The sequence below is a fragment of the Monodon monoceros genome, unplaced genomic scaffold (genome assembly GCF_005190385.1).
Source record: "Monodon monoceros isolate NGI ecotype Baffin Bay Population unplaced genomic scaffold, NGI_Narwhal_1 Super_Scaffold_5, whole genome shotgun sequence".
In the NCBI taxonomy this organism is placed as follows: Eukaryota; Metazoa; Chordata; class Mammalia; order Artiodactyla; family Monodontidae; genus Monodon; species Monodon monoceros.
Genome location: NW_021703782.1, coordinates 79718944 through 79744241, shown reverse-complemented (window position 1 = coordinate 79744241; position 25298 = coordinate 79718944). Strand labels below are relative to the sequence as shown.

General features: G+C 42.1%; 1 protein-coding gene across 1 annotated transcript in view; it reads left to right on the top strand.

Moving 5' to 3' along the window:
* Positions 1-2082: 2082 nt before the first annotated feature.
* Positions 2083-25298, top strand: part of HEMGN (hemogen) — a 31192-nt gene continuing 7976 nt past the window's right edge. Inside the window, exons 1-2 of the mRNA XM_029201503.1 lie at positions 2083-2157; positions 23649-23774. Of these exons, the coding sequence (XP_029057336.1) occupies positions 23696-23774 (79 nt within the window). The 5' untranslated portion in view covers positions 2083-2157; positions 23649-23695. The remainder of the gene's footprint in view (positions 2158-23648; positions 23775-25298) is intronic.

The following is a 25298-nucleotide window of genomic DNA, read 5'->3' as shown; positions in this document are numbered from 1 at the left end:
CAAGGAGAAATCTTTCTTCCTCCCAAGGTGGTATAGTAGTGTCACTTCTTGCTAGAGATGCAAGGTAGGTCTCTACCTGTCAGGATCTCTATGGATGTTGCGTGGTATGTACATGAGAGCTCCCCCTCTGGCCTCCCAGCTCCATTTTAGTGAGATTTCCTTTTGTTAATTTTCACAAGTCTTTCCTGAGTATCTGACCATCCTGGAATGTCCGTTCATATTTACGAGAGAGGGGCTAAACAGATGACTGGAAGCGCTGATGTACTGATAGGTCTTAGAGACTTGTGGGTATCACTCCATGGTGATCAGGAAGCAAGCAGGCATTTCCATTGAGAGACCTCCAAATGCCAGTATTTTCAGTACCTACGGCTGTAAAGGATGAAATTATCAAGCAATAATACAACACAATTCCTTTGGATTTCCAGGTTGAAATGGCCCATCAAGGCATATTATAATGAAAATCAGAAAACCAGAGATCCTGAAAGTGTCCTAAGAGAGAAAAAAGTCACAATGAAGGCTTCCCTGGTGGCGCAGTGGTTGAGAGTCCACCTGCCGATGCAGGGCACACGGGTTCGTGCCCCGGTCCGGGAAGATCCCACATGCCGCGGAGCGGCTGTGTCCGTGAGCCATGGCCGCTGAGGCTGTGCGTCCGGAGCCTGTGCTCCGCAGCGGGAGAGGCCACGACAGTGAGAGGCCCGCGTACCGCAAAAAAACAAAACAAAACAAAACAAGTCATAATGAAAGAATCAAAAATCAAAATGATATGAGACTTAATAGACCATGGGGAGCTAGAAGACAGTGGAGGAATTGATGCCTTCTGAGGAAATTCTGAGGAAAAGGATCCTCCTCTTAGAACCTAACACACAGCCAAACTGTCATTCAAGAGTGAGAGAAGAATAAAAATATTTTCAGACATTCAAGATCTCAAAATATTAACCCTCCACGCACCCTTTCTCAGGAAGCTACTGGAGAATACCCTCCCTTAAGGGTAGCTGTAGTGGGCCTCCAGGACAACCGAACACAGATGGAAACAGAGGACAGGGGCTCCAGGAGGTATGCTGGAAAATAAACATGAAGATTACCTCCTGTGCAGCCGCATTGAGAGGTGACTTTGCAGCTTTGACAGAGAAATGAAAACAATAAAAAGAGGTCATTCTTAACTCCAGGAAAAATAAAAAGTTGTACAAGAAATATAATTACAATATGTTATATGGCTCATCTGTAAACATTATGTAGTCACATAACATAAATAACCAACACCGAAAGGAGGTGGGAAGTCAAAGCTGTGTGGGAGTGAGGACCTGAGAACTAAATCCTTATTTTTCATAGTAGGAAGTCAATATTTAATGTTCAAAAAACATTGGATGTAATATAACCACATTATATAAAAGAAGGCAGACACCAGAGACGACAGCTAGAAGAATTGAAGTTGCTCTCTCTGGAGAAGAGGGAGGAAAGTGGGAGGGGCCAGGCAGGAGCATGCTGTTTTGGTAACAAGCTCCGTAGTAGTCTTTTTTTGCGTTTAAAACTCTCTCCTTGTATTACTCGGAAACAAATGAAATTTAAATCAAAAAGCTTGCGAGCTGTTAGAGGTGGCCCCTGACAGTGGGTGTGGATGCTGGGAAAAGGTGTTCTGCCTGCCTGAGATCTATTCCGAAAGGGCTGGAGGTCCCCAGAGCCCAGAGGACAGACGGTGTGGGAGAGGCCAAGGGCCTTTACGCCTTTTCTGGGGCACTCTGCTCCTGGGATGGAGGTGGGTGTGATAGGGGCTCAAAATTGGGTTGGATTTTCTTCATACAGCTGCAACGTGCACTTTATAAGGGTAGAGCTGTTGCCAAGACTCTGACATTACATTTCTGTCAGATTTTGTACAGTGTTGGGAGATTCCTAATTTCCCGATGTCTTCAAATGTGTTTTATTTTTTTTTAACATCTTTATTGGAGTATAATTGCTTTACAATGGTGTGTTAGTTTCTGCTTTATAACAAAGTGAATCAGCTATACATATACATATATCCCCATATCTCTTCCCTCTTGCGTCTCCCTCCCTCCCACCCCTCTGATGTGTTTTAGAGAGAAGTTGAGAGAGTGCAGGGGGCCACTCAGAAGCCACCGTGTTTGGACATCTGGGTTCTTCTTTCTACAACAGCCTGAGCAGGTCAGCCTCCCTCTCGCTCTCTTTTTCTCCTCTCTCTTTCTCTCTCTCTTAAATTGAGGAGTAATTACAGTAAAATGCACAGATGTTAAGCATATAGTTGGTGAGTTTTAACAAAGGTGTTCACCAACACCCCAATCAAGATAGAAAGCACTGCTATCGCATCCCCCTGCATCCCTTCCAGTGCCCCATCAGAGGCAACACTTGTTCTAAATTATATCCCCAAGAGACGATTTTGCGCATTCTTGGACTTCATATGAATGAAATCATACACCTGTACTCTCGTGTGTCCGACTTCTTTCCCTCAACATATTTTTGAGATTCATCTGGGTTGTTGAATGCATCAGTAACTCATTTCTTTTTTTGATGAGTACGATTCCAGTGTATGAATAACATTGCTATTTATTCATTTTCTTAACAAGTCTCTTCTTTCTCAAGACTGGCCTTGTTTCTGAGCTGGAGCAAGTCTTCTTTACATGACTCTTTTTACTAACACACTAATGAGGTTGTTTCCACTGAGTGGAGTTGAAAGATTAAAATTTAGGCTTTATGAAGGACCAGCATCATTTACCCACATGTTATAAATGGAAATTGGATGTAATACATGCTCATTTAGGTTGAAGCTATTTGTGCACCAGGAGACCAATTAAAAGCCTGTGACAATAACCCAATGTGAGGTAACTGAAGTTTGCACCAGAGTTTTTGCTGTGAAAAGAGAAAGGGAGGAACAGATGGGAAAAATATTTCACAGGAAAACTTGACAGGGCTTTGTGACAGATTAGGTGTATGGGATGAAGGGGCAGGATGAAACAAATGCTATTTCCGGGTGGACATCTGCCTGGTGGGTCCCTCTTCCCTTTCACCTTGGGCCAGTCACTCCCTCTGCAAGCTCTGTCCTGTTGGGAAGTTTAAGGAGCTCTGATTCAGTGGCTCAGCCTGCCTTCCATGCCCACTTGTACCTTTTATACACACCTCGCAGCTATTGAAAGGCATAGTGAAATTGCGGAAAGAACACTGAGTTTGGACTTGGTTAGTTTTTCATTCTTTCACTTGCTTAGGCTCCCTAAGTCTCAGTTTCCTCATAGGTGAAATGAAGGTGAGTAAATATCCCCACCCTACCAGATCGTTTTGAGAATCAAGGGAAGTGACTTCAAATTTCTTATAATGGTTCACAAGAAACTAATAAGAGAAATCACCTGTAGGGGGGTATGAGGGATGGGGGAAGAAGTGGGAATTAAACTTTTAGTGAACACCTTTTTTTTTTTTTAAACCATGTGAGCGTATTACCTTTTAAATAGAAAATCCTAAACAGAATCGAATAAGCTATCTCTACAAATGATTAGGCATTCTAGACTGCTGAAAAGGACAGAGCCTGGCTACCTCCTGTCTGTGAGAATCTTGAGGTCCATTAGCCCAGAAGCCCTATCACTCCAGGATAGCTGACAATAGCAAATTATTTCACCTTAATGACAAAAAATGGGTTTTGGGTTGCAGTGAGAGAACTCTGCTCCGAGAGTAAGGAGATCTGGATCCTGGTCCTGGCTTTTCTGTGTCATTCAGGTGTGTTCCTTCTCTTCTCTGTGTCTTCTATTGAATGAAAGAGTAAGACTGCATGATCTTTGAGATGCTTCCAGCTCTGACATGCTAGAATATAATGCTAACTTCTAAGCAACAGAGGGTCTTATAATGTGATATCTGTAAAGGATTTGCTGGCGACATTTTTGTATCTAAGACAGGAGCAGGGCAAAGAATCACGTGCTTCTCTTTTCACCTTTTATTTCCTTTGATACTGAAGTACCCAGAAGAAATGAGTCAAATGGAGTGTGTTTTCCAGAAAAGAAAATTGAGCTGTGTTTCAGTAGAACCATTGGTGCAATCCCATTGCTGTTTGCTACTGACATTAGCCAAAGGGTGTATCAGTGGTATTTTATGTATACACGGCACTTTATATAGATAAAGTTATATCCACTCTATATGGATAAAGTGGATCCACTTTATATGGATATCTACTTTATATGGATAAAATTCCTATTCAGTGAATAGGAACTCAAAGATCATATAGTTCAAATTCTAACAAGACTCAAACAATGGCCTTTGGGGCTTCCCTGGTGGCTCAGTGGTTGAGAATCCACCTGCCAATGCAGGGGACATGGGTTCGAGCCCTGGCCTGGGAAGATCCCACATGCCGCGGAGCAACTAGGCCTGTGAGCCACAACTACTGAACCTGTGCATCTGGAGCTTGTGCTCCGCAACAAGAGAGGCCGTGACAGTGAGAGGCCCGTGCACCGTGATGAAGAGTGGCCCCTGCTCGCCGCAACTAGAGAAAGCCCTCGCACAGAAACGAAGACCCAACACAGCCAAAAATAATAAATAAAATTAAAAAAAAACAAACAAAAAATCAATGGCCTTTGTTGCCAAGGAACTCATCTCCTGAGGTGCTTCATTCCGTTTTCATCTTGCTCAAATCATTAGGAAACTGTTCCTTAGGTTGAGCTGAAATCTTGACTTCATGATCACTATTAGTGCCAGCTTAGCTCTCTGGGGCTACAAACTACACCTATGTTCTCTCTGGCCAAGGTTGCAAACTGCTGAAATGCAGGCAGTATTAGACCATGACTTGTTGGCTCTTAATAGTGTTCAAAAATATCTCAATTAGTTTTTGACATTAAAACATCATGAGTTTTTTGTTTGTTTACATAAACTGGTTCTGACTTTTCTGGAAAGATCAAAAGGTCTGTGCAGCTGCCTCCCCAGTATGATTCTTCCCTTTTTAGTAAACAATTCAAGGCTTTGTTCCAGTCCCTATCCTCTCTGGCTCAGCCTATGTGCTGTTGGGAGAGGCTGATCCCACCCCTGGTTCTAGAACAGGGCATGCAAACTAGTCCTAATTCATCAGCATAGCCCTACCTTTTGTCACCTTTGTTGATTCAGAAACAAGCACTGCTTCAAGACTGGGTTCCTTGGAAACAGAATCCGAGATGGAGAGCTGCATGCAGAAGGCTTACTGAGGAGTGTCCTTAGGACACACACCTATGGGGACCTGAAGAAGATAAGGGTGGGGGTGGAGAGAAGCCGACCAGCAAAGTAGGTGCAATGTAGTTACAACCAAAGCCTCAGCTGATCCCAGGAACTCAGGAATGGGGATGGCCCTTCAGAGTTGTCCCAAACTGAAGTAAGGGGGCCAGACATTTGTATTCCCACATCAGCCAGTCACAGGCCTCAGGCTGCACCCTGGAAGGGGGTGTAAAACCTTGGGGGAAGTGGTTTCCTAAGGCTCAGAGCAAGACTATTCCCAGCAGCTGAGGGATTCATGTGTTGCCCCAGAAGAGGGGACCTGGGCTGAGCCCCATAGTATTTCCTACAGGCATAAGACTCAATCCAGATTAATAGAGATTTGCTAGGACTCCTGAGAAAGAGGCTTCCAGAAGTGACCTGTATCTCTCTGGATATGGACAAGGAGCTCTGGGACTTGTCCTTAGCCATCTCACATCAAGGTCAGCTTTGATAACACTGGTGCTCTGCTGAATCAAACCAACCCTGAAGCTTAAATTACCTGGACTTTCAGTGTGAGCTTCATCGTTAAGTCAGTTTTCTGGTTGTGTTTTAATTACCTACAAATGAACATACTTTGACACATTCTGCATTGCAGAGCTACATTCCCTGGCAATAACCCGCTGAATAGCAGCTGCCTCCCTTTAAGATGGGTCACTTGGCTTCCAGTTTACTAGTGCCCACTTGGCTTTTAGAGGTGGTAGCCGAGAGCTAAATCCTAGTCTTCTAATAATATGAAGTCAATAGATAATGTCTAAAGTGGAAAAACCAAGACATAGAACAGAGCATGTGTCTATAAATAGGAGGTAAACATCAGAAGAAATAGCTAAAAGTGTTGGCAGCAGTTGCCTCTGGGGAGCTCTGTCAGGGTGGGATGGGACAAGGCACTGCCACTGGTTTTTGTGGGAAGCTTTGAAGGGCTCTTTAATTTGAAACTCTGTGTATCCCCGGTTGCTAATGCATGCCCTGGGGCATCTTGCCCTGCTCTGGGACTCTCCCATCTCCTAGCTCTCTTGCCTTCCTCTGGCCTTTCTTCTGGGTAGGGGGTTTCCTAAATGCTGGTTGATAATCATCTTAAGCAACCCTTTCTCGCCTTATTATCTTATGCATTCTCTCCGCTCCTGGGAGACTTTGTTCCCTACTCCTGATCTCTCCTCTTTAGCTCCTGATCCCTATTTGTTCCACAGGATCACCTTGGAATTCCCCTGCCCTATTTCCAACTTGCATGAGGAGGTAACCAAGGTCTCTCCTAGCCCTAACATGCTATGAGGTCTGAAAAATTATATGGAAACATTTAACAAGTCATAAGAATGGATCTCTTTCATTTACTTAATATCATTAGCCATTTTTTTCTTTTGTCATGTTGACTGAAAAAATGCACACCCTAAAAGTTGAGAATTATGTTTTATTTGGCTAACAAAACTGAGGATGAAAGCCCAGGACGAAACCTCTCAGATAGCTCTGAGGAGGTAAGGGAGGAGCCGGGATATAGAGGAGTATTTGCAGCAAAGAGCAAGGTAGTCAGAACTCCAAAAGATTACTGTTTTTCGTTTTAATGCTTTATTTATTTATTTTTGGACTGTTTTTCACTGTGGTAAAATTTGTATAACATAAAGTTCACCATTTTAACCATTTAAAATTATACAATCCAGTAGCATTTAGTTATGAAACCACCACCACTACTTAGTTCCAGAACATTTTCATCACCCCGAGGGAAACCCCGTACCCATTAAGCAGTCGCTCCGCCTTCTGGCCTCCCCTTACCCTGGGCAGCTCCTTATCTGCTTTCTGTCTCTATAGATTTGCCTATTTTGGACATTTCATATAAGTTGAGTCATATAATTTGAAGTCTTTCAATACTGTGAAAAAGCCAAGTAACATCTTAATATTATTAGGAAAATAATTTTGATCTTATGGACCTCCTGGAAGAGTCTCAGGATCCCCCAGAGATCTGCAGAGCAGACTTTGAGAACTGCTGGTCTAGGTCATCCAAGGTGTGGGGCACCAGCCAGCTCCCCATTACAGCTTCTCTCCCAGCACAAGGTGATTGTCATGTCCCCACGTCCAACCTGAGGCCTCCACACCTCAGCTTCTCATTTCCCGTGAAAACTCGGTCGGCCACTTCCTGCAAAGTTGAGATTACAATGGATTCACATTCAAACTGCCCAGAGGAACCAAACAACCAAATGGGAACAGGTTTTTATAAGTTATAAATCTGAATGTGGTAAGAAACTATACCACAAACTGGTTTCCGGTAAAATTCTGATCACTTCCTGCCACTGTCATTACATTTTATAATCACAGTAGTTACCTTTTACCTGTGATGAGAGCTGTCATGTACTTTTGAATATCAAGCAGCAGCCATGCCATAAATTGCTAGCTCCTTTTTCCTCTAATGATCACAGCTTATTTTATTCTTCAAGTATTCTTCTCAGAGTAATCATCACGCTTATTATACAGCATATTCAAATGTTAATGCATACATTGAACTCATGCTATTGTGAGACCCATTTGCTCGGGAGCTAAAATTGTGTTGCCATTCTGCTTGGTGCTAGAGGTTCTGTGCTCGAAACCGGTTTTCCACATACGAGGAGCCCAGGTTATTTAACAAGAATGTGAGCTAGAATGAGGAGTTAACACTTAGTATAGAACCTGGAAGCTAAATGGGATCAGCATGTATGGGGCCTACACATTTTGAATTAGCTAGCCATCACTGTGGAGACAATCAATATTTGAGCAGACTGGCTTTGGGGCATGTTTAACATCGTTTCTGCAGGGTCTCTACCAAACTCTGCCTCTGCAGGTTAAACTGCCCAAATCACAGCTCTGACAACTGGAAACATTTTCCTCATACTGAGCTGAAATCTGCTAGAGTTTTCGCTCATTTTTAAAAAAAATTTCTTTCCATCTTTCACTCGTTTGTTTTTGCTCTGCCCTCTGGAGCCACTTAAAGCATGCCTGCTTTCTGTTCTGTGACTGCCCTTTAGAGATTTAGGACAGTGACCTTGTCCCCATGGTCTGCTCTTGTAAGGCTCAATTGTCCCAGGTCCTTATAGGACAGGTTACCAGTCCCTTTACCACTGTGGTCATTCAGCTTGTCAATGTTCACCCTTTAAAAAAAGAGTGAGGTGCTCAGAATCTGAAACAGTGATCAACGTGTGGTCTGGTCAGGGTGGAACTGAGCACGTCTCTGTTGGATGTGAATTCTCTTGTTGGATATGATTCTATTAGTGCTTTCCAAGAGGATATTATTGCCTTTCTTGTTATCCGTTACTGATTCCTAATTAGCTAAAACTACCAAGTCTTCTAAGCCATATATTGTTACTTAGGCAATTAGCCATTTAGACCCCAAAGCAGGATCTGAGATTTGTCACCATTACACTGCATCCTGTTAAATTTGGCCCAATGCTTTGGCCTATCAAGACCCTTTTTTGTATCCTGAATCGATCCTTTCCATCCACAGGTGTAATCAATCTATCAATATTGCTATCTGTATATAAATCAAAGTTAAAAAGGCCTGACAGAAAAGGCCTCAGGATGGAGCCCAGAGACCTCAAATCAAAGTATTTGTTCAACCAGTTATAAGCCTCCCTCCCCAGCCCCAATATACACACCTCCATCCTCCAACTGTTCCATCCTCTAACTCAAGCTGTCAGGGAGGGAAAACACCAAAGAATATTTCAGGTTACTAACTAGCTGGTTAAAGTGGCCTAGAAAAGAAACTGAGGAAAAGAAGGGAGGGAGAGGATAAGGCCTGGTGGAGAGCCCAACGTGGCAGGACAGGTTCTCTGAAGTTACTTCCTCTAGGCCCACACTCCAGCACAGGTTGGGGAGGTATTAAGGTATGAGTCAAATGGAAGATAGTCCAGGGTTCTGCTGTGATGAGAGAGAGAGGAAATCAATAATCAGGAAACAGGTCCAATGTTGGAAACTAGAAGATAGTCAATTAGTATATCAACCTGGAGGGACTAGGCAGAAGAGAACAGACAGGCGTGGAGAATGAAGCAAAGAATAAACGTGAGAAACAGAATCTAGGCTTGCTAAGTGGGCTTCAGCGCTGTGCTGTTCAACATGGTGGCCACTAGCTACAGGTGACTATTTTAATTTAAATTCATAAAAATTAAATTAAAAAATCAGTTCCTGGGACTTCCCTGGTGGCGCAGTGGTTAAGAATCCACCTGCCAATGCAGGGGACGTGGGCTCGAGCTTTGGTCTGGGAAGATCCCACATGCCGCAGAGCAACTAAGCCTGTGCGCCACAACTACTGAAGCTTGCGCGCCTAAAGCCCGTGCTCTGCAACAAGAAAAGCCACTGCAATGAGAAGCCTGCGCACCACAATGAAGAGTAGCCACCACTCGCCGAAACTAGAGAAAGCCCGCACAGGGCAACAAAGACCCAACGCAGCCAAAAATAAATAAACGAATGAATGAATGAATAAATAAATAAATAATTTAAAAATAACATTAAAAAAAATCAGTTCCTCCGTCACATTAGCCACATTTACAGTGTTCCATAGTCACATGTGACTAGTGGCTACCATATTGGATCATACAGAAGAACATTCCCATCATTGTGGAAAGTTCTATTGGGCAGCTCTGCTCTAGAACATTCTAGGTGTACTTCTAAAAAAGGGCCAAACCAGGTAGGATATCATTTTAATGTGCTTATTTTTCCTTTGCTTTCTTCAAGACCCAGCTCATATATCAATTCTTCTGGGAATTTGCCACATGTGTGGTCTGTGACGGTATGCTATAGGCAGCCAAGCATTCTGAGCTATGCAGTTCTTTGTGGTAATGCGTGGATCTAGCTAGGACTTAGTATGGAGATCCTGGCATAGCTATTTGTCAATCCTTAACCAAAATGTGGCCTTTCTCTATCTGGGGAAGCCATCCTCCTTGACAAAGCAATTAGCTTTGGGGCAGGAGGGAAAGGAGGGAAACACTGGCCTAGCCAGCCAGTTCTGCTGAATCCACTTCTGTAGCTGTAAAAATAATTTGTAATGAAAGCTTTTGACCTCCTGTCCATAAACATTACATAGGCCATCTCGGCCAGGCCATCAAGAAATGGAAGTCAGGGTGTGACTTGCTTGATACAAGATATCTTGTCATCTTACCTGTGGACCCTCACTAAATTTTTAGTCTGCTGTCTTTCTCTTTCAATTTTCTGTGCTGGAGCTCTTAGAATTTCTCATAATAAGATGTCATTTCTACCTTCTAAATCTCTCTAGAATCTGTGCTTTCCTTTAATACCCTCAGTGAATTTATCTTCTCTCTCCTTTCCCACCCAGACCCCTTATTGTCACCTAAATGCTCTAAGAACATTACCTGATTATGGCATTCTCCACCCTAAAACCCCTCAGTGGCTCCCCATGACATCATAAAAGCCTCTCCTTGGGCCCCCAGCTACCTCTCTGGTTTCAAATCTTTCCATTCCCTGGTGTGAAGCACACATTCCAGCTTCTCTGTTACTGTGCTCAGAACCAAGATGCCTTTTCACATCTCTGTGCCTTTGTATACTCACCTCCCTCTGTCTGAAATGAGCCCCCCACCACCTTTAATCCCCCTGGAGAATTTCTACACTCTTGTTAAGGTAACATTTAAATCTTATCTCTTCTGAGAAGCCCAGCCTGAGCCCTCAGACAGACTTAAGTGATCCATCAACTGTGCCCAAACGCTGTGTGGGCTTTGGTCATAACCCAGTCTGTATATGACACTCATGAGTCTGTTTCTCCCACTAAACTGTGAGGTCTCAAGGACAGGCAGCACATCTGACTCATCTCTTACCCACTGTGGCAAGCACAGGACCTGACTCACAACAAACACTTACTTAAATGCCTGTTAGAATGAACAATAATCTGTGCCATTATGAGGTTCTGCTATGAGGGTCCTCTGTGTGGAGCTGCCGGGCTCCTTAGGGTTCACCCTTGCTGATAGAGGCCTAGGGCCAAGTGGCACTGGTAGCTGAGGATGTGCAGAAAAGCAAAAGGCCTGCAGCTGCTCCCACTGAAAGCCTCCCTGTATGCGTGCAGCTCGTTCCTTCTCAGACTTTGCGACTCGCACAAGCCCATTCCTTGTCTTTCATGAAAAAAACACAGGACCCCTTGGAGAATGTTCCTGTAGGGACCCATCTGTGGGTGATTCTATGGGGGAGAATTATGGGCAAGGGGGAGAAACATCTTAATAGAATGGAGAGGGATGAAACATTGCTACTCTTGCTTAGCATTGGGATGTCGCTTGAGGGGGAATGTAGGAGCTGGTAGCAACACTTCTTATGTTTTAGAAAGTACCCTGTGGTTACCAAAACCTTCCACTTTTATCACCTTCTTGAGCCTGTTATCCACCCTGAGGGGCAGGCAAGACAGAGCTGGGGTTATTTGTAGGTAAGGGAACTAATATCCAGAGAGGTGAAGTGACTTGCCCAAGGTCATGTTTTGAGCAAAGGCCCACAAAAATAAAGTGACTTTCTCGGAGTTGTGAAGTAATATTCAGAACTATAACATATGGGGTTACTTGTAAAAATTTCTGCGGGTTTTAAACTATTTATTTATTTATTTTTGGCTGCGTTGGGTCTTCGCTGCTGCACGTGGGCTTTCTCTAGTTGAGGCAAGCGGGGGCTACCCTTCGTTGTGGTGCGCGGGCTTCTCATTGCAGTGGCTTCTCTTGCTGCAGATCACAAGCTCTAGGAGCGTGGGCTTCAGTAGTTGTGTCATGCAGGCTCAGTAGTTGTGGCTCGCGGGCTTAGTTGCTCCGCGGCACGTGGGATCTTCCCGGACCAGGAAGAACCCATGTTCCCCTGCATCAGCAGGCGGATTCTTAACCACTGTGCCACCAGGGAAGTCCCTCTGTGGGGTTTTCTTTAATAAAATTTTTGAAATCAGAAACATTTTCTGGTAAATTGAGTCCACACGGGGCTTTCAGACATCTCTTGGGAAATTTGACTAGACGACATTGAAGATTTCTTCCAGCGGTGAAATTCTATGAAATTTAGTGTTTACTGTGTCCCAGGTTCATGTAACTCCATAAAGTACAATTACCAGTTTGCAAGTAATTTACAAAACAAAGAGCTCTCCTGCCCAGTCAAGCATCACTGTCTGACTTACTAGAAAGTCTCAAGCCCATTACTTACATATTGTATCACCTACTCGTCAATCTCTTCTTTCCACTCCTACTCCCTACACTGTAGCAACTCTATTACTTGATCAGTTGTTCACTTCCTCTGTCAGAGATAACTAGGGTTTAGAGCTAAAGGCATAATTTCTATATAAGACTAGAAAGCAGAACTGTTGTGTCTTATTGAGATCTTAATTTAATTCCCATTAAAGGGGAATTGAATTGACTGGATTAGTGAAGTTTCATTCTACTCATTCCTCCTCAGAGAGACGACTGAATCCATGTGGGTGCCATATTTGGTAGTGGGATATGGGAATGGAGTTTTCCATAGATCAGGGTAGGGGTAGTATTTTCTAGAAAGGAAAATCTGTCTTGGTTGGATGGACCAAGTTATTTAAATTCTGCCTGATAATTCTGTCCAGTCTCTTTGCATGAGCACAAAGTATTGTACACCCATCTGAACTGGGTAAAAACAGAAGTTAATAGCAGCTCTGTGGAAATAGATACCCTACTTATCTTCTGATCCAAGAGTCCAGGCTCTATCTGCTGCACCACACACTCTTCAGGGTGATAATTGCTCCTATTAGTTAGTGTTTCCTGAGAAGTGAAGCATAGTATCCAATTTTAATAATGAAGGCTATGGCAGTAATAACGTGTAACATCCTATTTTATTTTCATCAAGAAGACCAAGCCCATCAGATAGAAGGATTATGGGTAATTCTGGGTATTGATGGCAGTCTCTGAAGATGGCAATTCTGTCTGGGTTTAATTTCTCTCTTGATTACCAAGAACATTTTGATACTTAAGAATAGATGTGCTTGTTGCTGACAGGGAGGGGAGGGCTCATTACAAAGTGCTGGGGCAGACCTGCACCCTCTTTTCTTCCAGTGGAACATCAGACTTTGCTACATGACTCCCACACAGGTGTCTATCACAGCTGAGCAACTCTGGCTTCCCTAAAATGAGAGTGCTAACAATAAAGGGTGACAATACAGAACATAAAGAAGCACAAAGGAAGTCTTCATCCTCACGTTGAACTTGCCCAGGATGTATGCTGATGAAATCAGATCTGATCACATCCTGAGCTCCATCTGTTAAAGGTGCTCACAGCCACTTAGGAGAATGCCAGGGAAGAAAGACCTGACAATACATTTTCTGCCTGCTAAAGTAACTCCTTCTCTTCTCTCTGGCTAAAAATACAACCAAAGTGTCACTAAAACACACACACACACACACACACACACACACACACAACACAAACCCAAAATACAAGAAAGCCTAACATTTGTTGAACAGATTGTGTCAGAATATCAATTAGCTAAGTGTTTGGTATGCAAACATCCCCGGTGCGAACTCACCCAGAGGAGGACTTGCAGGGGGGGGAACGGAGAGTGTCAGAGAATTAGGGAGCAAGGCAGGCTGCCTCCAAGGGAAAGTGCTTGGAACCAAAGCTCAAGACCTTGTTGACAGGTGAGAATGGTGCAATTGCCTTTTACGTCCACCTAGTGGCAGAGTTCTAGCCAGAGTCATCTCTACCTCAACTGGTTCAGGTGACGACCATTTACTTGGACGTATAATATAACATTCAGCACTGGCGCTGAACCATTTGGAAGGCTGCAGTTCTTCAGCAGTGTTCACTTTTGGGCAGGGACCCATCTAGGTTATGCTAACTCTAAACTTCAAGCCCAGGGGATAGAATCTGCTGGAAGCAGGGAGTTGAAGTTTCCAAATTAATAAGACTAAAGCATCATGTTAGGTTCTAGTACATATTCTATGCCTGAGTAGCTAAAACTCCAAGGAGTGAATAAAGAGCAAAAATAGGAGAGGTTAGCGTTCAAATAGAGACCCTGTGGAGAGTAGCTGACATGAATAACAGTGGGCCAGTGGCAGGCCAGGGAATGAATGGAGTCTTTTGCTCTGTCCCTTTTGAATTATAAAACAGTTCCTGCAAAGGGCAGTTTGGTTTTAGGATAATTTGGACATGATCTAGAAATTCTGTGAAATGAAAAGGATTCACTGATTAATTACATAGGCCAGCATTTTCCAAGAGGTGATATGCATTCATTCCACTTGGGGCAGTGCAGATAATTTCAGATGAAACATCTTTTACTTTAATAGTTCAGTATTTATTTTAATGTACCTTAGAAGAATTATAATTTGTTATACCACAAACCTGTGATTTCACAGGTGATATTGTTGGTTTTCCATTTACATTGGTGATATAAAATTTCCATTTTAAATACTTTTAGGAAAAATGTTTATTTGAAGGAAAACATTAAGTAAATAATAATACAGAAGATGTTATTACAAGAATATGGCAAAAATCATGAAGAGAGAATGTAACAATTGGAAAGTTTGGGAAATACTTCATCAAACCAGGGGACAAGGTAGATCGACTTGTAGACAGAAGAGTTCGGAATAGCAGGCAGGTAAAGGGAAAATGATAGAACTCTCAGAGGATCTGGATTCCGGTTCCAGCTGCCACTAGGCCTGTGTGACATTGGCCCTCTCTGGATCTCCTTATCTATAAAATAACTCTCATGCCTTGCTTAGCTTTATTATTTAGCAGTTCTATTTCACTTACTGTTATTGAGATTATGAACAATCATAATGACAGCCAGAGCAGTAAGGTCTGCTATGTGCCAGATTCTTTCCAATAGTCATCATTCTTAATCCTCATAATAGTCATGAAAGGTAGGTGTTATAATACCCATTCCATACATGAGGGAATTGAGGGTGGAAGATCCTGGCCACACAGAACCTGATTTGAATGAACTTAGGTCTGACTCTGGAGCCTGTGTTTGTTCCTCTGAGCCTGGTTGCGTCATAGTAGTTAATTCCTATTCACTCTCAAAACTAAGCTCAAGATCACCTATTCCAGTAAGACTGCTTTGACCTTATCTCTTCATCTGGGTTAGATGTCCCTCCTCTGTGTTCCCTTAATTTTCTATGTATGCTGTTTTTACTATTTGCCTTTATATTCCCAGCACCCTACACACTTTTGGGACACAGATTATATAGTCAACAAATTGCAGAAAGAGGGAGAAGATGAGGGAGAGGGAAATGGAAAGAAAGGAGGGAGAGAGGATCAAAAAAGAATATATATTGCTGCCTTATTTTATTAAATATGAAAGAAGTAGAATTGAGAGGCAGGAGAGCAAGGAGGTTAAGCATATGGCCTCCTAGATCCAAACCACCCAGCTTTGCCACTTACTAGGTGTTTGACTTAGGGCACAGGTTCAATACCTGTGCTTCAGTTTCTTCATCTACAAAATAGGGATATTAGTAATACCTACCTTAAAAGCTGTTGTAAAGACTAAATGAACTATCATATATAAAGTACTTAGAAGACCGCCTGGAATATGATAAGCAGGTGCTCAATAAATATTGTCTATCATTATTATTTCTGTGAAATTAATAAAAGGGGAAAAGTTTAACACTAGTGTAAAGTGAAAAAACCACATAATACTATTACACACATAGAGCCTCATCATTTTTCCAATTCTACTTGTTGACCAATGCAGAGTGATTTCAAGGCAGTTATGAATAAAGAGGATTATAGCTAGAGGATACACAATATAATATCTTTATCTTTCTGCTTCTATGACAGCAGAATTAAGCACTCCACCTCTATTCTTAGAACATTTGGAAATATTGATGTTAAAATTATCATACTGTATTCTAAATTCAGATTTACTTATTGTCTATCACCCTCAATTAGACTGAGTTCCTTGGAGGAAAGGACTCCTGTTTGATTCTTCTCTATGTCTCCAATTCTTAGTAAAGGGGCTGGCAAGAAATAAATGTTCAATAATGTTTGCTGAATGAACATGATAGAAAAGAAGTGTACATGTGAACAATAAAATAAATATTATGTGATATTTATCATACAAGAGGCTCAGATCAAGTGACACTATAGCTCAAAAAGGAGAGATCACCTCTATGTAGGAAAAGGTAGTAGAAAAGAATGGTTAAATCTGTGAACTTTAGACTCAGACTGCTTTGGTTTTGAGCTCTAACTACGGCACCTGTGAGCTTATGTGACCTTGGGATGTAACCTAACTTCTTTAAACCTTAATCTCCTTATCAGTGAAATGGGGATAATATTAGTTAGAAGAACTCAATGAGATAATGTTTGTAACATGTCAGGTACCTATTATGTGTTTGTAGAGTAGCTAATATATCATCATCATCACCAAAGGCTTTGTGATGGGGGCACTCACCATCTGGATGGGCAGACACAAGTGAAGAGCACTGAAGAGCTAGAAGGTGTGAATAAAGGTACTGTGGGTGTTAGGAAGAATCAAAGCCAAACAGGGAGGGCAAGTGGCACTATTTAATTGGAATATTGGGTATTTTCAGGAAAGTAATGGGAGACAAGATTGGGAAGTTGGCTTTAAATGCCAGACTGACAAGTTTAGTCTTTATTCTACACGTAATGCTGAGACTTTATGGGATTCTAAGTGGGGTAGAGACCAGTTCTGAGCCAGTTTTATGGGGAATGTTCTGGCTGTTTGTGCAGGACAATCTGGGGAAGGTGAGGGGAGATAGAAGAAAATAAACCACTTAGGAAGCTTCTCCAATACTTCCAATGAGAAGTTGAGGTTCCCCTCTGGGATGGTGGTATGGGAAAGGAAAAGAGGGAATAAGCATGTGGGACATTGGGAAGAATAAACTCAGAACTGTGTCCAACTGGATGTGAGAAGCAAAGTGAGGAGGCAGAGGCAAAGACAATTCTGAACTGGATTGCCAATTAGAACTGGATGTCCAGGAACAAGGTGCCACTCTTCTATAGTAGAATAGTTAAGAGTGGCAGAAATAAAGCGTAGGAGAGACTGGTTTTAGGGGGAAGATATATTTGTGTGTTGTTTTTTTTTTTTTCCACTCCGCGGCATGTGGGATCCTGCCGGACTGGGGCACGAACCCATGTCCCCTGCATCGCCAGGCGGACTCTCAACCACTGTGCCACCAGGGAAGCCCTATATTTGCTTTTTGCTATGCTAAGTTTAAGGTGCAGTGGGATATTCAGGTAAAGAATGATATTCAAGAGACACTTGAAAATGTGATTTTTCAACTCAGACTGGTAATTATTTAGAAGATATCTGCATAAAGGTAATAGCTAAAGGTATACAGTTGGGTTGACTGTCTAAGAGTGAGAGAGAAAAGACTCAGAGGAGTCATCCTTGGGAAGTACTTCTCATAGCTAGAGGAGTAAAAGAGAAGTGTGTGGAGGTGCGGGGGGGAGAGGAAGGAGGGATGAAGAACACATTACTAGAGAAGCCAAGAACAGAGCGACAGAAGTGCTCAGAGGAGCCGTGAGCTACAGTGAAGTCACAGAGAGAGATAAGTGAGAAGGGACCACTGGACTTGGCCATTAGGAATCATTGCTGACTTATGAGAGAACAATATGTGGAAGAGAAAACTAGATTGTGGATGCAAAGGAAAGAAAAAGTTATGTGGGGAAAGGAAGCAGTCGACTTGAGAGTACACTGTTAGTTCCGGAAGTTCAGGAAAGTGAGGACAGAGATGTGATGGGGGCTCAAGGTGGGAGCAGACTTGTTCTTCCCCAGCTAAATGACCACACATCAATGTTTATTCAGAGATGCTTATTGTCTATTCATTAAGAAATAGAAAGCAATATTGGTGGAGGAGGCCGGAGGAGGGACTTTGGAACAAACTAAATTGAAAGTCAGGTTACAGCCATTCTAAAGTCATAGACTGTGTTATCTGTATGTGTACAGTAGCATCTGTTTCAGCAGAGACAGAACTTATTTATCATGCATCAACAGGCTGTGAGAGAGAGGGAAACCAGAAACTCTCCTTCTCCACTAAGGAAAACAAAGCATGATCAACTCTTTGAAAATAATTTAAAAGGTTTGAAAAACTATTTTAGCAAGGAAAGAACACTAAGAAAAAAAAGTGTATGATAGCTTCCCTTTCTTGACTTTTCCACCCAAATGCACTCCAGGACAATGCCCAGGTGCATAATTAGAACACTTCTAATAATACTATTAACACTGCCCGAGTTTATGGCATGTCTATCTGCACAGTGCTTTTTATTTTATAGAAAGCTCTCATGATCTCTTTTATCCTCCCAGAATCCCTGGGAGGTATTACTTTTTCTCTGTTTTATAAGGGAAGAAACTGAGAATCAGAAAGAATTGAGAGATTTTCCCCCAAATTACACAGCCAGGAAATGGTAGAGTCCCAAATCCCTTGCTCTTTTTTTCTACACGTTTTCAAATTCCATTCACACGGTCTTCACAGCATAACACTCCATGTATGGGATGACAAACCAAAGTGTAGCAAAGTGAGCGCCCTCTTTTCTATAATTCTATCAATATGGCCTAAAACTACGTCAGTTTGGGGGCACTTTTATTAGGTCAAGTTTCTCACTGAATAGTATCCAGTGCTCCCTTTTCACCCCCATCATAAAGAGCCCCAGGGCAGAAGTTCTTAGGAATGTTTTTCCCTCCCTCCCACATCTGCCCAGTTCAACCAGGCCTCTGAAATGCATGAACAAGGCCTCAATACTTACTTAAACGTGCTCCAGATGGGTCAGGAGGCAGGAAAGCAATTCTCTCCCTCAATATCTAGTTTGGTCTAGTAGGAAGAAGGCCAGACTTGGAGGCTGCAGGCTCAGGTTTCATGCTCAAACTACCAGTCTAGCTCTGTGACCCTAGTAAAATCACTTTACACTCTGAGCACCAGTGCCTTGATCTGAAAAGTGAGGATACTAATAGCTATTTTATAAGTTTGCCACAAAAATTCAGGGAAGCACTTGTGAAAGTGGCCCTGTGATGGGTTTGACATTCTGATATTCTGCTGTAGCTGTCTTGAAATTCTTAATAGTTTTTGAAGGAGGAGCTCTGTATTTTCATTTTGGACTGGGCCCTGCAAATTATATTGCTGGTCCTGCCTGTATGTCCTTGGCCAAGTCACTTAACCTTTCTGGGCTCCAGTCCATAATTAATTAAATTCTTAGGAAAGAAATTGTTAGGAAAATTCTCAATCCTCCTTCTATCTACCTATTAGCAAAATTTGACAGGTTGATCACTCCCTCCTCCTTGAAACATTTTTTCCACTTGATGTCCAGAACACTACACTTTCCTGGTTATTCTCTGCCTCACTGGCTGCTCCTTTGCTGTTTTATCCCTAATCTATTAGCATGTCCAAAACTAAACTCCTGATCATCTCCTGCAAGCCTGCTCCCCCCAGTCTTCTTTGTCTATTAATGGTATCTCCATCTTTCCAGTTGCTCAGACCAGAACCCTTGTCATACTCTTTGATTCTTTATCACTCACTGCATATCCAGTTTGTAAGCTACTCCAGAGTCTGACCATTTCTTCATCACTCCCATCACAGTCCAAGCCTTAACCATCTGTATTCTGCAGGATCCTTCTAACTGGTCTCCCTGCTTCCACCTCCTCCCCTGTCCCCATGGTCTGTTCTTTATATAGAATAATCCTGGAAAATTTGCCAGGGACTTCCTTGGAGGTCCAGTGGTTAAGACTTCATGCTTCCACTGCAGCAGGAGCAGGTTTGATCCCTGCTTGGGGAACTAAGATCCTGCATGCCAAGCAGTGTTGCCAAAAATTAAAAAAAAAAAGGCAGATGGCATCAATCCTCTGTTCAAAACCATCCCACGACTATCCATCTCAATCAGAGTAGACATGCCTACAAGGGGCAATAAGCTACCTCTCTGAACCCACCTCCTACCACTTTCTCACCTCAGGCCATTTGCCAGTGCCTCTCTGCCTACAGTGCCCTCCCAGATGGCAGCCTGGTTGGCCCCTCACCTCCTTCAGTCCCGAACAACTGTCACTCTGTTTAAAATAGCAACCACCATCAACTTTCCCCCCTTGTTCCTTATCCTATCATTCCATGCTCACTTTTCTTTCTTCTTTTCAAAAAATTAATTAATTAATTATTGGCTGCATTGGGTCTTCATTGCTGCGCAGTCTTTCTCTAGTTGTGGTGAGCAGGGGCTGCTCTTTGTTGTGGTGCGTGGGCTTCTCATTGCGGTGGCTTCTCGTTGCAGAGCATGGGCTGTAGGCACGTGGGCTTCAGTAGTTGTGGCACGTGGGCTCAGTAGTTGTGGCTCACTGGCTCTAGAGCACAGGCTCAGTAGTTGTGGTGCACGGGCTTAGTTGCTCCTCAGCATGTGGGATCTTCCCGGACCAGGGCTCAAACCCGTGTTCCCTGTTTTGGCAGGAGGATTCTTAACTACTGTGCCACCAGGGAAATTCTAACTGCTATATCTTCAGCACAGAGGTCAGTGCCAGTGAATGACAGTAGAAAGAGCTCTGGAACAGATGATGGTATTACTAAGTGACAGCAGCATCAGCCCCTCTGAGTGTATAAAGTACTTTCACAGGCTGCACACCCATGAGGCTGGCCCTGCATACAAGAGTGAGGGCGTTTATGGGGACTGCTCTGGGCTAAGCCTCCTACTAGATTATACTGTGGGGATAGAAAGGTGAATCAGGAGTGGTAACCACCCTCAAAGGGTTTGTGGCCTAGAGAGAGGTATTATGTATATATGCAAATAACTTTAGAACAAGGCAGCTTTTGTTAAAAAAATCTGGACTTTAATGCCTAACATCTCACATACTGCTATGGACTCTAGACTTCACTACAGAGGGAAGGGACAGTGAACTATGGCTTGTGAATTTACTGACTGGCTATTTTTGTCCCAGACAAGTTCCTGCTGTGGCCTGCTTATCACAACAGAGACACCTTGCCTGACTTCCAATCTAGTTTGCTCCAAACTCCCTCCACCTGCCCCCTCCACCCAATATTGCTCCCTAATTACTGTTAACTTGAGACCCCACCCTCATATAGTCCCTCCACATTCTGCTCCTAGATATCAGAACATGGGGTGGAATCAACTTAGGCAGGCTGCAGCAGGGTGTAAAGGGTCTAAATATTATTTCCCTCCAATAAAGATGTGCATATCTCTATGGGCCTACAGTACACAGAACTCAGGGACTAACATCTGTCCACCTTCGTCCACCTTTGTAGTCTGACAGCCTTGCTCAGTACATGGCACAGAGGAGGCATTCAGTAAGGTTTGCTGAATCGTTGAACTGGGTCTTATAAGCTTGAAGGATAATTGTATTTAAGAAGTAACTCTGCATCTTCTGTAAGGCATCCTAGAAGTATTCTAAAAGGTTACCTTATTTCATTATCATAAGAAATAACCTAATCAGTAAGAATTAAAACATATCAAATAAAGTGACTAATTTAAAATGCCAGTTTAAATTATAAGACACTCCTGTTTTATAATTTTCAAAGCTACTTTAGTTTGTATTGGAGTTTTTAAAACCCTGTATCTGAAAATCCAAAAATTATCATGAGATAAATTGCAAGTTACACTTTCCATTCCCTATAGGGAATTCTTGGAATAGGGACTCCCTGGAGTTATCTGAATTTTTAGGTAGAGATTAACTTACAAGAAAGACTGGGTAACCGAGAAACTTAAAGCTAGAGCTTAGGATCTAGTAATTAAATACCACATTAAGTTTTGGTGGTAAGCGCCTGAGTGCTTGTTATATAATTCTCAATATTTTTCAGTGTGTTTGAAAAAGCTGCTTCTCTCATATGTTCACACCACACATACATTTTCATACCCAGGTAAGATCAAGCATAACAAGATGACCCATCTTATAGTCAGTAAGATGTGGTGCCACCAGTAAGTAAGAAAATTTGGGGCAGGTAAATCTTTCCCCTCCTTGGTTCTCAATTTCTCTGTGTATAAAATAGGGGGAGGGACTAGATGGTTTAGGAGGAGATGCTAATGCCTTAAGAGTCTATGGAAGTAGAGGGCATCTGTTCACATTATAAAGGTTTTCTCTTTATAAAGGATTCCCTTCAGGTTTTCTCTGAGTTCTTTAGTGCATTTAAACTGTGACTTGACTTACCAAAATCTTGTCACTATATTTTTATTACTAATAATAGCAACTAACACTTACTAAGCATGTTGAATATGCTAGGCACCCTGTATTCAATATGACAGGCACATATGAAATGCATTATTTGATTCAGTCATCCCAATAACCTCATGAGGTACATACCAATATTGTCCCATATTGTAGGTAGGTAAACTGGCTCCAAGACTAAGTGGCCTAAGGTGACTGAATTAGGGAATGTGGCAACACTGGAATTCAAACTCTCTTCACCTCAGTATCTGACTCCAGATACAGTGTTAACCCTGCATCTCACAGACTGTTTGCCTGTAATAGGAGGTGGTCAGTGTTCCTTTCCTTGGTGAACAATCCTGATTCTCTGTACCTCTTTGCCTTCACAAATCGGGTGACCGATTGAAGATGGGTGATTCCTTTGGTTTCAACTTAATTTCTGTGACATAATGTGCAGATATTTTCATTGAGAAATGATTTTTGGGGCTTCCGTGGTGGCGCAGTGGTTGAGAGTCCGCCTGCCGATGCAGGGGACACGGGTTTGTGTCCCGGTCCGGGAAGATCCCACATGCCGCGGGGCGGCTGGGCCCGTGAGCCATGGCCGCTGGGCCTGCGCGTCTGGAGCCTGTGCTCTGCGGCGGGAGAGGCCGCAGCGGTGAGGGGCCCGCGTACCACAAAAAAAAAAAAAAAAAGAAGAAAAAAGAAATGCTTTTTGACCTTCCCTGGATGAGTCACAGTGGATTTCACTAGCTTATCTTGAGTCAATTGTGAATGATCAGGTGAGCAGAAGAGGGTTCAAATTTGCTTTGAATTCCTAATTTAGTTCTTTATGTCTATTATCTAACAGCAAGACTTTCCATTACTTTGCATCAGGTTAAGATGAAAAAATGCCACATGCAGGAAAACAATATAAGATTAATTTCATATCTTCATAATTTTCACATTCATAATATTCACTTTCACAAGAACTGTGTGAGGTGGGCAAGTCAGGAATTATTCACCCACTTTGCAAATGAGGAAGGATAGTCACGAAAAGGGGAAGTGATTTGTTCAAGGACATCGAGCTGGTTAGGTGCTAGACTTGGTGTTCTTCCTATACTATGCCACCTCTGTATGTAAAAAGTAACATCGGACTCAGGTACTTCTTAGCAGACCCAAATGACTGCCATACTGGAGGCTGTGACATACCAGTCTGTGGCTGCGGGGCTGCCTGTATAACTAGCCACTATGGTGGAGGAGGACATAGCACCAGCTGTGCCCCCTGCTCACACCTGTGCAGTATGATAAAGAAAGTAGAAGTAGCCAGCAGCTGTGGTCCAACTAGATAAAACTTTTAGGCAGGAAGTCAAGTGACAAGTGAACTCGGGTATGTGTGTGTTTTTAACTGTTAGTTACTTTTGACATTTTAAAAAAGGGTTCTTGTGGAAGTCAGACCAAACAGCAGGAAGGTATTGCAGCAAGATGGATTTGGGAAAGGACCAGTCTCACTTGATGCTCCATCAGATACCTGATCCTCATCAAGAAGAGAACCATGTACCAGGTAATGAAAGAGACCTTAAGAGGTAGTGGCTGTTGGGAAGGATTGGACTATGATTATTTTCCTCTTTTTATGGCTCTGGCAAAAAAAGGGGCATAATTGGATACGTTCATATATTAGAATGGAAGAATTGGGGCTATATAACTTTCTGAGGTGCCTTCTAGCGCTAAGATTTTAATAAGCCAGAGGAACACAAGGAAATAATAAATAAATTATTAATAATATATATAAATTAAATATAACGAAAATACCCAATACCAGATAGTTGTGGTAAAACAAATACAACCATATACTTCTTTGGTAACGTAAATATAGTGAAACTTTTGGAAAGGGATCTGGCAATAAGTAGCAAGAACTATAATAGTGTTTATTCTTTTGACTCACTAATCTTAGTCTTTGGATCTATCCTAAAGCAGCATTTCTGCTGCTTTTGCAGAACCCTAGGCCTTGAGGCAGTGATTTAAAACTTTTAAATGCCCTGGATCCCTTTGGCATTCTGATGAACCTCTAGACCCCTTCTTAGACTAAGAAGTCTAAATACATAAAATTAAATACATAGGATTATAAAGGAAGCAATTATATTAAGATAAGTTATCAAAATAAAAAACTATGATATAATAATATATGTGCTTATTTACAGATGCATTAAATAACAAGGTCCAGTGGTGGATCTAATTACCACCGTATCAAATCAAATATATCATCTCAAATAAATGATATTTTAAGGTATCTGCAATAACTGTCATGTTATATGAAGAAAATCTGTAATTTCTTTTTGTGACAAAATCACACACTGCTAAAACTACTGTGGTTTGTTACCTACATTCATAATTGAAGGAAATGGTCATTTAAATTAAAGATGGTAAAAATAAAAGTATAATTTTCCCCCATCCAAGTTCACCATTAAGGACTTCTGTCCTAAAAACAAAAGGTGCCATGGTCCAAGGGGCATTTTCTCTTTTGGGGGTCCCGGTGCAAATTTGAAATCATTCTATAGTCTCTAAGAAGTTCTACATCAAAGACCCAACGTTAACTTTTCACAAACTTGGATGGCAACAGAACCTTTCTTGATAATAACTTTAGTATTCCAAAGAACTTGGAGAAACGTCATCCAAAGGAAAAATATACAAAAGAAAAAAAAGCTGTTGTGTACCTGAAATATTTATTATAATTTGATCTACAATGGCAAAAAAAAATAACTGGCAACAACCTAAATGTTCAATATGAGTGGAATGAGTGGATAAATGAGAATACATCAACTCGATTAAGTATCATGCAGCTGCTAAAGTTATAATTATGAGGACGAGATGATGGAATATATTTTTGATGTATCAGGTTAATAAATGATAAAAATGTGGTACGCCATCATTACAACTTTGTTTAATATAGGGACTAGATGAATATGAGGAATAAAATGAAAACAGGTTATAGGATGGCAGAACATAGCTGATTTTTTTCTTTTATGTTTGTACAATATGTACACTATTTTGAAAAAATTAATAGGTTGGTAACACACTTATGTACAAA